Here is a 12,765-nt window from a genome sequence, read left to right as displayed (position 1 = left end):
ATTGGTGAAAAAATTCTGAAATTCTACTGAGATTGTAACCCTTTTTTGGATTATTTCAGTAAATAGCCGATGTGAATAATACACAGTGACGGTAATTAAAATGTTGAGTCATGGAATTATAAAGAATTTGCTGAGATACTTTGTCTCCACTTTGAAAACTGTCTTAGCTATCGCCCTTTGGGAGAGTCATACTGAAATCCAGATTAATACAACCAAGGACTTTAACCCTGCAGTAGCAGCCTAATTTGCACACAGTATAATAAACCATGCAGGCTCTGTTGTAGCAGCGTGTGGATAGTCTAATCTGCTTTTCCTTTACTTTATTTTTTGATGTCTTCTTATCAGTTAGTAATTTCAAAGAGTAAAGACAGGAAAAGGCAAACAGGTGTGCAGAAGCGTCATTAAAGCTCTTCCTGTTTGTGTGTGGAGAAGAGCACATCCTGGACCCTCTATATGATTACTGTTTGTTTTTATCTTCTTTTTTACGCCAAGGGTAAGTTGTAATTTTGGCTTATGTAAATAGCAAATTACACATTACCGAAGCCGTGCAGCAAGATTGTTAAGCCTAAAAACAACTACCACTCTCTGCTTAGTTTTGTGTAATTACTGCATCTAACGGTGCTGCGCTCCAGTCTCGTTGTCAGTGCAACTCATCAGCACTTGCATGAAACGTAGCAGTTGTTTGGCCGTTAGATTTTACAAACTGTAACTAAAACTCCCAGTGATATGGCAAGTCAGAAAAACAAATGGCAAGATGGAAAGGATATGACCCAAACTGTGGTTGAACCTTGCTGCGTGCATGCTGTTTCCTGTTTGCTTGCTTGCCTCGTGCCTCTGACTTCTGCCTCTGTCCCTCCTGAACTTAGCTGCACTTTTAAATAGTGTAGCTAAGTTTTGGGGGGGGTTTAACATCAGAGCCACCAAGGTTATGACTCTATTTGTTGTTAGAAAAACTTTTTAGTACACTATCATTTCCTGTAACAAACTGCCAGGTGTATTTTTAGATGAAATTACTGCATTACCAGTCAGAATACATTCTAGCATCAGTGTTTGCTTTTTCTAGCAAAGACGTCTATGAACACCAGACAATTAAAAAAGATTTATAAACGCAGTCATATTTCTAAATATTTCTCCACTGCCCACTTTATTAGGTACATCTTTCTAGTCTCAGGTTGGATCCCCTTTTGTCCTTAAAACTGTCTTACTTGTGGCACAGATTCAACAAGGTGCAAACATTCCTCTGAGATCTTGGTCCATATCAATGCGATAGCATCACACAGTTGCTGCAGATTTGTCATCAAAATTATTCAGGTAGACTGTGGTGTTTAAACAATGACTGGTTGGTATTAGGGGCCCCAATATCCCCCACACTATCACACTACCACCAACAGCCTAAACCACTGGTACAATCAGGAAAGCCAACATGATTTGTAGCCTCAGTTTCCTCTTGTTAACCTACATCCAGTGTGGTCTTCTGCTGCTGTATCCCATCTGCTTCTAACTTCAATATTTTGTGTATTCTGAAAGATCTCTTCTACATACTTTGGTTGCAGTCAGCAGGTGTTTGAGCTATTGTTGCCTTCTTATATGCTTAAAGCAGTCTGGACATCCTCCGTTGGCATCAACAAAGTATTGTCACCTAGAGAACTGTAGCTCACTGGGTATTTTCTATTTTCCTAACCATTTTCTGTAAACACTAGAGATGGTCTCAATAAATCAGCAGTTTCTGAAACACTCGGATCAGCCCATCTTCCACGCTCAAAGTCCTTTAAATCACTTCCTGATCCTCCGTCATCCTCATTTAAAATTTAAGGAGGTCATCTTTACCATGTGTGTATGCTTAAATGCATTTTGCTGCCATGTTATTGGCTTATCATATATTTCAGTTGAACAGGCGTACCTAAAGAAGTGGTCGGTGAGTGAATATTAACAACAGCTATGATTTATTTTTCAGCTTGTGTATACAGTAAAACTCTATTTTTCAGCAATTCTCATCTCTTGTATTGCACTTTTCATAAAATGCTTCATATAGTAAAAGAATATTAATTTGAAGGCGTGCAAAATAGTTTTATGTGATAATCAATGCGTAATAGCTACTTCGCAATTTAAATTGCTTCCCATTTTTCTAATGTGCAAAAGGGACGTTAGCCGATGTCTCTTTAGTTATTCTATTCATAACGTGGTATGGCTTTTATTCAGATTCATTACATTTTGATGAAATGCTCCTGTGTGCCTTCCAGTGCACTTCCTGCTAGTGTTAGCCAGACTGTCTTCCAGGCAGGCAGTTCTTCCACCCATATGCTGTTACAGACGGGTTTTACTGCAATTCTCTATAGCCGTGGGGGGTTACATATTCTTTCCCATGCTTTAATAACAGTCGGATTATCAAGGTTCAGCCAGCTATCCCTGGCCACCCTCACATCAGCTCACAGCTCTGTTAAGCTTCTTCCATTCCTCTACTACTCTGGTTTTATTATTTTCTCACCTAGCTCTAACAATGTGGTCTTGTTGTATCATTTGGCTTATCCCCAGCTTCCAGACCTTTTCCTTTCTCTTGTCTTGTCCAGCATCCCTGGACTCTCCCATCCTCAGTGACGTGAGGTACAGCAGGTCTGACTGTTGCTACGTAGCTCGGGATGTTCCCCTTCTGTTCATGCTCGTGTGTTTGCAGATTTGCTTGTAGGGATGGTGGGTGTATTTACTGTCAGTGTGTGTGAGGCTGTATTTCTATGTGTCTGGCAGAAAGTTAGATGTTCTCTTATGTAAGCGGGTCTTGGCTGCATAAAGCAAGGGTTTAGCTTAGGGATGCTGGCTCAGGTGGAGAGATGGAGACAGATGCTATTTTAGGTATACTGCGCTCCTTACATCTTCCATACGCATGAGCTATTCACTCACATGGGTCTCTTCTAACAGGATGAAAGGACAATAGAAAAGTGGTGCACTGTGGTTGTGTACAAATATCAGCACTTCATCCTCCTGCTTGTCTACTAAATATAGCAAAATAGGAAGTGGGAAAGAAAAGTTTATTTTATTCATTTGTGAATGTTATTGCAGTGATCCATGCCGTCACTGAGCTATTTTTGTGCAGTTGGTGGATTATTAAAAGCCAGTTGTTAGTAAATAAAAAAAATGCAATAAATGCCTAAAGATCAAAATAAAGTCTTGCTTAATGTAAGGACCAATGCAAATTCCAAAATGTAAAAATATAAATTTTACATTGATGCAAAACAGAAAAGACAATTGGATGAGATGACTTGAAAGAGAAATTTCACAAAGAGAAAAACCCTGCCAACTCTAAAATAGAGATATTTTTTATAGCTTGGTGATTTTCAACAGCTTAATGCAGACTTCCATTTTTAGCTCTGAAAGGATTCAGATTCGCTCTCTTTGAACCTGCACAGCACCAGGTGACATTTCTACATTGTTCTCTCACAGCTGTGGTAATCTCTCCCTCTCTCTCACACTGTGTTTGTCTGTCCATGTGCCTGTTTCAGAGCATGGCAAAGTCCTGGCTCCTGTCTTGCCTACCCTGCACTGTCCCAACTCAAATCACAGATCAGCATACTTCCAGCAAAGCTTGCTGAACAGGACTGTGGGAAAGCCATGCTCTCTGGTTCTTGGCGGCGCTCTTTTGGTCATCAGCAGCCTGCTGCAGGATCTGTAGTGAACAGCAGGGGGATGACGGTGTGTGGAGTCCCCAGTGGTACAGTGGTCCTCGAGGCCCAGTATGACTACAGCTACCGTGGAGCAGACGGACGGCAGGTTTGCATACGGGAAGGTGAACGCTTCATTCTCCTGAAGAAGACGAACGCTGATTGGTGGCAGGTGAGAATTTTTTTTTTCATTTTCTCTGTCTTTTGCGTCAGTGGACTCATAAATGTCATGAAAACAAAAACATGTATAAATAGAGCAACATACTGTAGGTTTCTGAGAAGGATAAATTCATATTTTACTAGAAGCCTTAGAAGATGTTGCAGGGCTAAAAAAGGATGTCAACACATAAGTGACAAAGACTTCCTTCCTTTACAGTAGAAAGAAACATGTTTACAGCCCGATACAGAAACAGATTGGGTCTCTCACTTATATGGTCCTATAGAACACATTTGCATGAGGTTATTTTGTTACAACTCATTCTTTCAAACTTTAGTAAGCCTTAACATTAGGGTGTCTTGATGCATACTCAATCATCCAGGTAGGTAAATCCCAAAAGGTTGATTCTGTTCATCTGGATGTAGCATTTTCAGTGGGAGAAACGTTTCGTCACTCATCCAGGTGACTTCTTCAGTCTCAGCTGACTGCAGGTTTCCCCAAGCCTGTAAAGATTAAACATATTTAGCATTAATTAGCATACATGTCTGTCTCTAGTGATGCACCTTAACCATGAACTGATGCATACACTTTAATGGAAAAGTGTGTGATAGACGCGCTGGACCACTGTGTGGATATCATGCATTGGCTGCCTTAAATGTGAAACGGACACGCATGCTTACGTTACAGTACCATCAGGGAGAGATTATATATTTAAATCCAACAAGTCGCTCGTGACCAAGGTGGGTATGAAGGACATTCCAGGCTCCTTTTATGCTAGAAACGATTAAACTAGATGTCTGATAAAATATGACATCCACACAGTGGACCAGTTTTTCAGTTACACTCTTTGCTGTGATATCCTGTGATATCGGATTGAATGACAACACTCTAGCCAATGTTGAAACTTTAGAAACCAGTGGGGGGCATCATAGTCCTATGTCCATCTTTCATATACATAACAATAATATTTTTACAGTAAAAACAAATTTTAATGAGTAACTTTACATTGTGGGCACCGTGTATCTAGAACTGCCTCAAAATAAACTGCCTGTAGGTTAAATTCAATCCTGACTTCTGTCCAAATTGTGAAATTTGTTTAGTTTAAGAAATAGCAACAATGGCAGGCCTGTCCTATATTGTACAACTACAATAGATTTACATGTAAAACGTTGCACCACAGTCTAGCGACTTTTCTCCTTTTAGCTATTTTGTGCCTGTATGTCTCCTTTCTCCTCCATCTTCCTGTCTGTGACCTAGAAATCAGTCTTGGTATGCCGTGTTGAAGGATGTCTCTGTTCGTAAAATGAACCCAGAAGCGTGAAGGCCGAGGAGAAAGGAGGCCTGCCAGAGGAGCTATGGCGGAGGATACAACTTTAGTGTTTTTACCTTTTGTGCATAAAAAGATACAGTTGATGATGGGCTACAAAATACGGCTCATTTGTATTCACGCTTTAGTTATTTAAGGTGCTTAACTCCAAGATCAAAGTTGTGTCCGTGTGTGTGTTTCTTAAAAAAGGTATGCTTTGTCACATTGGGTTACATTGTGAATTTAAAAGTAGCTCTAAATATTTAAATGGTCATCTGTTGCATAAAATACAGCAGTAGACTGGAACACAACAGTGAGCCGACGATGAATGAACGATGTACACATGTATTTAACTGACACCACGATGACTTCAAAGCACGGATGAAAACGCACACTCAACACAGAAAAGCCCCAGCCGGCCACATGATTCAAACCGAGAACCTCCTCTCTATGAGGCAAGAGTACTCACAACTGTAACGCACATCCGGTCACATCAAAGGAAAAAATACTGCACACTGGCTATTCAGATGTAACTCTTACACTGGAAAAGCTACTCAGTTATTGTTCACTTTAGCCACTGAGCTCATTAAATGATGTGGGCTGAGAAAAAGGATGTTATTTTTTTAAAAAGGAAGTTGCGGGTATACTCGTTGCATGTGCTTGATGTCAAAATGAGCTGTATCATTAAACATTTCCGCAACCCCTTCAGCCTTCAGCTGTTTGTTGCCGCTTGGTTGGACTGAAAGCATTTATGTAGCAGAAAAGAGAGAAAGCCTTTGGAATTCTGTTTGTTCTCTGACAGGTGCGGAGGATCGGGGCAGCCAGTAAAGCAAAGCCGCTGTATGTTCCTGCCACGTATGTGACCGAGGTACCTATCGCGCCCATGCCCTCCCCTCAGCGGCTGACTGCAACTGCCTCACTGAACACCAACTTTAGGATACTGCCGCGAGTGTCGCTGTCTCCCAGCGCAACCGGAGCTACAAATAATGAACAGCGCCAAGGTAAAGTGCAAGTTAAAGTATGTCAGAGGCAGTTACTAAAATTACCTGTGGTTGAGGCTTTTTAGTTACAAAGCTGGCTGTGTCGCTTTTGCACTTACAGACAAATAAGTTTAGAACAAATGTGGAAGTATTCGTTTTTTTCATCTTCTCCTGCAGTGAACAAACTCCTCTATCACTCCATGGAAAACCTCAACTCCAACAGTGTCTTCCAAGGTCTGAAAAACAACACCAGCGTGGATAGAGGTCACTTCCCAACTTTGCCCCTTTCTGGATTCACCTTTGCTTCCAACTCACCCACCTCCTCATCAGGCCACCTTATGGTCCCTGGGTCTCAAGCTACTTCCACAGCAGAAACAGCACCTACAAATTCCAGGGTAGTTCCCACAATCACCCGGAGCCAGAGCTCAAACAACCTGCCTGAAAACCTGATGGAGAATCCGTATGATGAGGTGGGCGGTGGCTTCAGCAGTCGCACAAACCACAGGATTCCCAAGAAGTCTTGTAGCCAATGGGATGTAGCAGGAGCTTCAGGCAAGAACAACCATCTGCAGGTAGGTCGAGTCAAAAAACCCAACAAAAAAGAAAAGGCGAAGACTTTTGCAGCACTGTATTTGCGACTAGTTTGTCTGCTATGATTTCTGTTGTGCTGTATTTTAGGAAGCTCTTTGAAAAATTCACTTTTTTTACACTTAGTGACAGTTTCATAAATCCTGGCAGCAAAGATGGTAATATCAATAATATAGACAGGGGTGCACATAAGTGGTCCGCAGGTGTGCATTCGCTGTCAAAATAAAAGACGCGCACCAGATAAGAAGTTGCAACGCGCATTTGCGTACATAAGATTTTCTGGAGGAGGACAAAAGTTTTTTGAACTCTTAAAGATGTCGAAGAAGCAAGCTCCTTTAAGCAATTACTTTGGTGTTCCTCCACCTCCAAAGAAATGTCAGAAGGAGTCCGAACCGCAAAAGAAGCTCGTATTCTCAGAAAAGTGGTTGCAGGAGGTGAGCTGGCTTCAAACAAATGATGAACGCACAGAGATGTGGTGCAGAATGTGCCATGAAAATCCCACTCTAGCGGACAAAAACAGTGCTTTTTATATGGACGCAAACGCGCGTTGCAACGTCTTATCTGGTGCGCGTCTTTTATTTTGACAGCGAATGCGCACCTGCGGCCCACCTAAGTGCACCCCTGAATATAGATGTAAACATTAGTTTTTTGCTCTTGTGGTGTTGAAAGGAAATGATTTTTTCTCTCATCTTTCTGTCACCAAGTTTGACTGTATTAGTATATATTAGTAGTTTTTGGCCTTTGCTGTAGTTTTGTTTAGATTTATTTGACTGGGGTTTTTTAGACACTTTGGCCCTGTGAGAGTGATACACAGTGGACAAGCACAGGAAAGCAAAGATCACAACCCTGTAATGATATCATAGGTCAGCGGTCCCCAACCTTTTTTGCGCCACAGACCGGTTTATGCCCGACAATATTTTCACGGACCGGCCTTTAAGGTGTCACGGATAAATACAACAAAATAAAACTAGTACCGGTACCGAAAAAATGAAGATTTATTCATAACACACGTGAAAAGACCCAGGAAAACTGAGTTAACGATAAAAACGATAACAAAATAACCCTGAAAACCATACATTTCACACCTGAGCCTCAACTCTCGTGGCCCGGTACCAAACGACTCACGGACCGGTACCGGTCCGAGGCCCGGGGTCATAGGTGACATTTGGTACTCATCTACTCAGACTTCTGAACCTCTACTCAAGTTTTTTTTTAAATGATGAATGCTTGTTTAAAAAAAATCACGTATTTAACTTTGACAGACATTTAATTTCCACAGCACTGTACGTTTCTGAAAAGCAGTCCACATGACGTTTGTATAAGTTTGCCAAAAAGAAGGTCGAGGCAACAAAACGGATAAATCAAGCACTCTGTCAGCAAACAGTTAAACTTAAAGGCAGCAGTTCTTTAAATCTGATAGCCCACAGCTAGCTGTTGGACAGTTGTCACTTATCATCCTCATACTTCTGGATTAAACAGTGAAGGTAAATGATGGAAAATGACATGCAACTCAGATTGAATGAAGTGATGTAATTTTAAACTCCTGTCATTGGCAAAGTCTTTAATCTCATGCAAAGGTCATATCTCCGTTTAATTGGTGATTCTAAATGGGTCATAGGTAAATGTGCGCGCGACTGGTTTTCTGTCTGTCTTGGCCCTGCAACAGGCTGCCAACCTGTCTAGGGTGTACCCTACCTATCCCTGGGATAGGATCCAGCTATTGCTGTGACTAATCAAGTAAAATTGGAATAAATCAAACACAACAATATAAAAGATTAAAAGACAAATTGTAAGATTTATAGCTGCGTCTGCTACATTCTTTCCATCAATGTTAAAGACAGCTGGATAAAGTGTAGCAAAGGACAGCATCGGCACCTTTAACTTTGACCCCGTGTATGGGGTAATTACTGATGTCTGTACTATACTGTTGGAATTTTTTTCATTTAGCTGAATTCATCTGATAAAATATATGATTTCAATATTAGTAGAAGCAAACAACTACAGGAATACCACAGGACGATAAAAATAGAAAAATCCTAATGCGTCTTTTTTGAATCCCACATAATGATTAAGATCAGCTGCGGCAACAGTGGCTGGTTTTTATTTATATTAGTGTTTGACCTTAATAATCCTCCTAGAGCAGCAATCAAGTTGTGGTGACGCCAGAGCTTCCCAGTGTTACATCAGAAGGTATTACACAAGGCCTTGTTGGTGAGACAAATACTCAAGGTTATTCTTCTGCAAGTGGGAAACTCCCACAGCTTAGCATCCCAACTGTCTGTCCAAATAGACTTTTCCTCCGACTGAACCGTGCTTCCACAAGACACTTGTAACTGTGGGTACATGTGATCTCAGTGGAAATGACAGTCCTCCCTTTTTTGTTTTTTATCTCCAATCTCTCTTCCAGCCAGTCTGTCTCCGTGTCTATTCCTCTCACTCTCTGAGGACCATGTTCTTTCGAGCCTTTAATACCAGTAAGCAGGATTATTGCAGCCACATTCAGGTCATAACTCCCTGTTTATCAACCAGAAAACACTCTCTAACCACACATTCCTGCCAGGCCTCCTTGTAAGTGCTGCCACAGTGATGATGAATTTCAGCTTAATTTATCTTTTTGTCCTGCAGGGGCGAGAAATCTATTTAAACAGTATTTTTATGGTAATTTGTTTGAGGCATTAGATATTGCTTCATTACAAACCACAAGATAATTACTGTGATTGATTGTTGTACATGGTGTTCAAAAGCAATTGGCATTGATATGGTGCCATAATGCTTTCCACATGTATGTAGGCTTTCCAGAGAATTGTGGAATGTGCCTGCAAGCCTTTGAAGTGATGCTGACTCATAAGCTGAAACTCACTGTCACATTTAGCCTATATGTGTTCCATGGTGTTATGGTCAGGGCTCAGCAGAGGTCATTTGCATACGTGGAGAAGCAGTGGGTCAGCAGAGGCAACAATAAGAGATTTCGTATGATGCTACACGCTGGAAAAAATAATGCACATGAGATAAAATAAGATCAAAACTCTGTTATGAGATTGTTCGTCAAATACAACTTACCACATGCAATCATGTGGAAAAGAGCGTTTTCACACCACTCTATGCAGTCCCATGAAAAACTAAGTACGCCCTTTTTCCTTCTATAGGAAATAACAGGGCAAGTAGGAGCCAACTGCTGCTAACCAAATACACTTGATCAGCAAGTGTGAACACCCCTATAAAAAGCAGAACTTCATGGCAATATAATTACAAAACGACTGAAAAATATGGGCGTCTGCAGAAAGGAACATGTTAGCGCAGCTTTGCTTTGCAAACTTGCATCTGATAACCCTACAAGGTTTCTGCATCAGTATACTTTGGAGTGGTGGCCATAATGCACAGTACCACATTTGGTAAAAACTAAAAGCAGCATATCAGCACCAACACTTTATAGCAGGTGTCAAGCATGGCGGTGGAGAGGTGATGATTTGGGTTTATTCTGCAGACACAGGATCTTGCAGTTACTAAGCTGAAGATGAACTCATCTGTTTACCAAAATATGCTCGGGTCAAACGTGAGGCCCTCTGTCTGACAGCTAAAATGTGGCTGAAATTGGCTCAGGCAATAGGAAGATGATTTCCAAACACACCAGCAAATCTACAACAAGGAAAAGGAGCAATAGTCTGAACACCACATACAGTCATGCACAGCTGCATCATCCACTGTCTAGACTTTTGTACCCACAGAAACTCGACCGTTCAAGCAAAGCGCGGGTGCACAAATTATACCACGTTCCTACATTTAACTGCATTCATAAATTCACATCTGCAACAATTTCCTTCCCGAAACTTTTCCCAGCCGCAGAAACGAACCATCAAAATTTAAATGTTACACAAATTAGTTGCTGCACCAAGCACATTTTTACAACACGTCAGTCCTTATATATTTAGTACAAGTGCTTACTTCTCTTTCATGGTTATGTTATTTTGTGATAGCGTCATAGCGAGCGACCAACTCTTAATATTTGTCCACTGAGTATAACTAGAGATGATGATGAGGAGGTGGTGTAAAATAAAGAGAAAGAGAGAAAGAAATGATGCACAACAGTGTCTTATGTTCAAACAGCTCAACAATATACACTACAGGTGATGTCACTGGTGTGACAGTTTCACTTTAATAGATAAAAACAATGGTTGCAAAACATATTTATGATTAATAACACTGATAACGGCTCTTTTGGGGTAGGGATAGCTCAGTAGGTAGAGTGGTTGCCCCATGATCCACTGAATCCACCGAACTGATCTTGAGGTACCCCTGAGCGAGGTACCGTCCCTCCACACTGTTCCCCAGGCGCCCAATGGCTGCCCACTGCTTCACTGAGTGAATGGGTTAAATGCAGAGAGGAATTTCCCCACGGGGATCAATAAAGTATACTTTCTTTCTTTTGTGCAGTTTATAAATCAAGCAAGTAGGAGACACGAGAGAGAAATCAATTAGGTCTGATATAATTACTTTTCATTTTAAGGCAAAACAAAATGTCAAAAAGTGTTTTGGGAATATGGGATTGGATTCATGTTGTCTTTATTCTTGATTTTCTTGTTTGAGAATTCATTTACTTGCTGAATACATTTAATGTGCATGTTCAGGCTTCTGCTACAGCACAGGATCACAGTAGTAAAACATGGCTCTGTTTGACTTTGTTAAGAAAGATGTTTTGCTATATCTGCTGAGGTAGACAGAAGTAAGCAGTGGGACAGGAAGCTTCGGGTGACACAAAGGCCCACTACTGCCCCCTGGAGTAAACTACCATCACGTTGCTCATCACACACACCATGCTCCTTCAGTTAATAACTGAAAGGCAGTGTTACGTAACAGGGATCAACCAGCTTGTAAGTCAATCAGTTTCTGAATTATGCTTCAGCTATATTTGATACAAAAATGATCTTTAGTGCTTCAAATTCATTTAAGTGGATTTATAGATCTCCTTCTCTTGTAACTGCTTCTTTAGTGCTCTCTGCCAGGGTGAGTGCAGATTATTACAATGGCAGGTTATTCTGTAATAAGAGGATTAATTTTTTTCTGTTTATTGCTTTATATGGGATTTCAGTCTCTTCTTGTCTCTTCTGTATGGGATTTCTGACTGCCTTTGTTGAAGCCACAACAATCTGCTGTTAGTCGTTTCCAGTCTGTGCACTTATTTTTTATTCATACGCCATAGTTGAGTTGTTGAGTAAGAATACTTGAGTAACAATTTGGAGTAAAATGCAGACATTTTAGGCATTAAAAGTTAAATAAGGATGCCTCCAAAAGTCAGTTAACTTCATACTAGCCATGGTAAAAAGAAAGCATACCCTCTTTCATTTCTTTAAGTTCTTTTAAAGGTTTACATACGAAGACATCATGAAAAAAAAATGTTTTTACCAGGTCTTAAAATGAGGTAAATGAAGCCTGAGATGATCAACAACATATGACGTATTGTGCTATGTCATGATTTATAACTAACCCAAAATACAGAAGCAGTGTGTGGGGAAAAAAAACATGACTCAGTTGCTTGTGGAACCACTTTTAGCAGCAGTAAGTTGAAGTAGTTGTTTTCTGTATGACTTTATCAGTGTCTCACATGATTTGGAGGAATTGCAGCCGTCGCTTCTTTAGGGCATCGCTTCAGTTTGTTGAGGTTTGTGGGCATTCGTTTTTGCACAGCTCTCTTAAGGTCTCACCACAGCATTTTAATCAGGTTGCGCTCTTGACTTTGACATTCTGACATTCTGTTATAATTTGCTGGTGAGCTTGGGGTCATCATCCTGTTGACCCAGTCTCAGTGAACATTTAGTTGTTGGACAGATGGCCTCACGTTTGACTCAAGCATGCTTTGGTATTCAGAAGCTTTCATGTCATCTCAGTGACTGCAAGGTGTGAAGGTCCTGTGACTTGAAAACAAGACCAAATGACCACGCCTCCACTACTGTGCTGACAGCTGGTATGAGGTGTTTGATTTTTTCTACATGTGGCACTTATGTGCATTATGACCAGACATCTCCAATTTTTGTTTTGTCTGTTCGAAGGACATTGTTGCAGAGGCTTGTGGTTTTATCGGCCGTC

At 40.8% G+C, this 12,765-nt stretch overlaps 1 protein-coding gene across 5 annotated transcripts in view; it reads left to right on the top strand.

Moving 5' to 3' along the window:
* Positions 1-12,765, top strand: part of LOC147331510 (rho GTPase-activating protein 9-like) — a 46,547-nt gene that overhangs the window by 8,833 nt on the left and 24,949 nt on the right. For all 5 annotated transcript variants that reach the window (XM_086293897.1, XM_086293895.1, XM_086293896.1 and 2 more), the window contains 3 exons: positions 3,495-3,825; positions 5,919-6,117; positions 6,274-6,668. In XM_086293897.1, the coding sequence (XP_086150023.1) occupies positions 3,604-3,825; positions 5,919-6,117; positions 6,274-6,668 (816 nt within the window). In that variant the 5' untranslated portion in view covers positions 3,495-3,603. The remainder of the gene's footprint in view (positions 1-3,494; positions 3,826-5,918; positions 6,118-6,273; positions 6,669-12,765) is intronic.

This window comes from Aulonocara sp. 'chitande type north' Nkhata Bay, linkage group LG5, assembly GCF_057382095.1.
Source record: "Aulonocara sp. 'chitande type north' Nkhata Bay isolate Kocher_YH1m ecotype deep benthic linkage group LG5, A_spYH_male_GT1.1, whole genome shotgun sequence".
Classification (NCBI taxonomy): Eukaryota; Metazoa; Chordata; class Actinopteri; order Cichliformes; family Cichlidae; genus Aulonocara; species Aulonocara sp. 'chitande type north' Nkhata Bay.
This window is presented reverse-complemented; position numbering and strand designations above follow the sequence as displayed.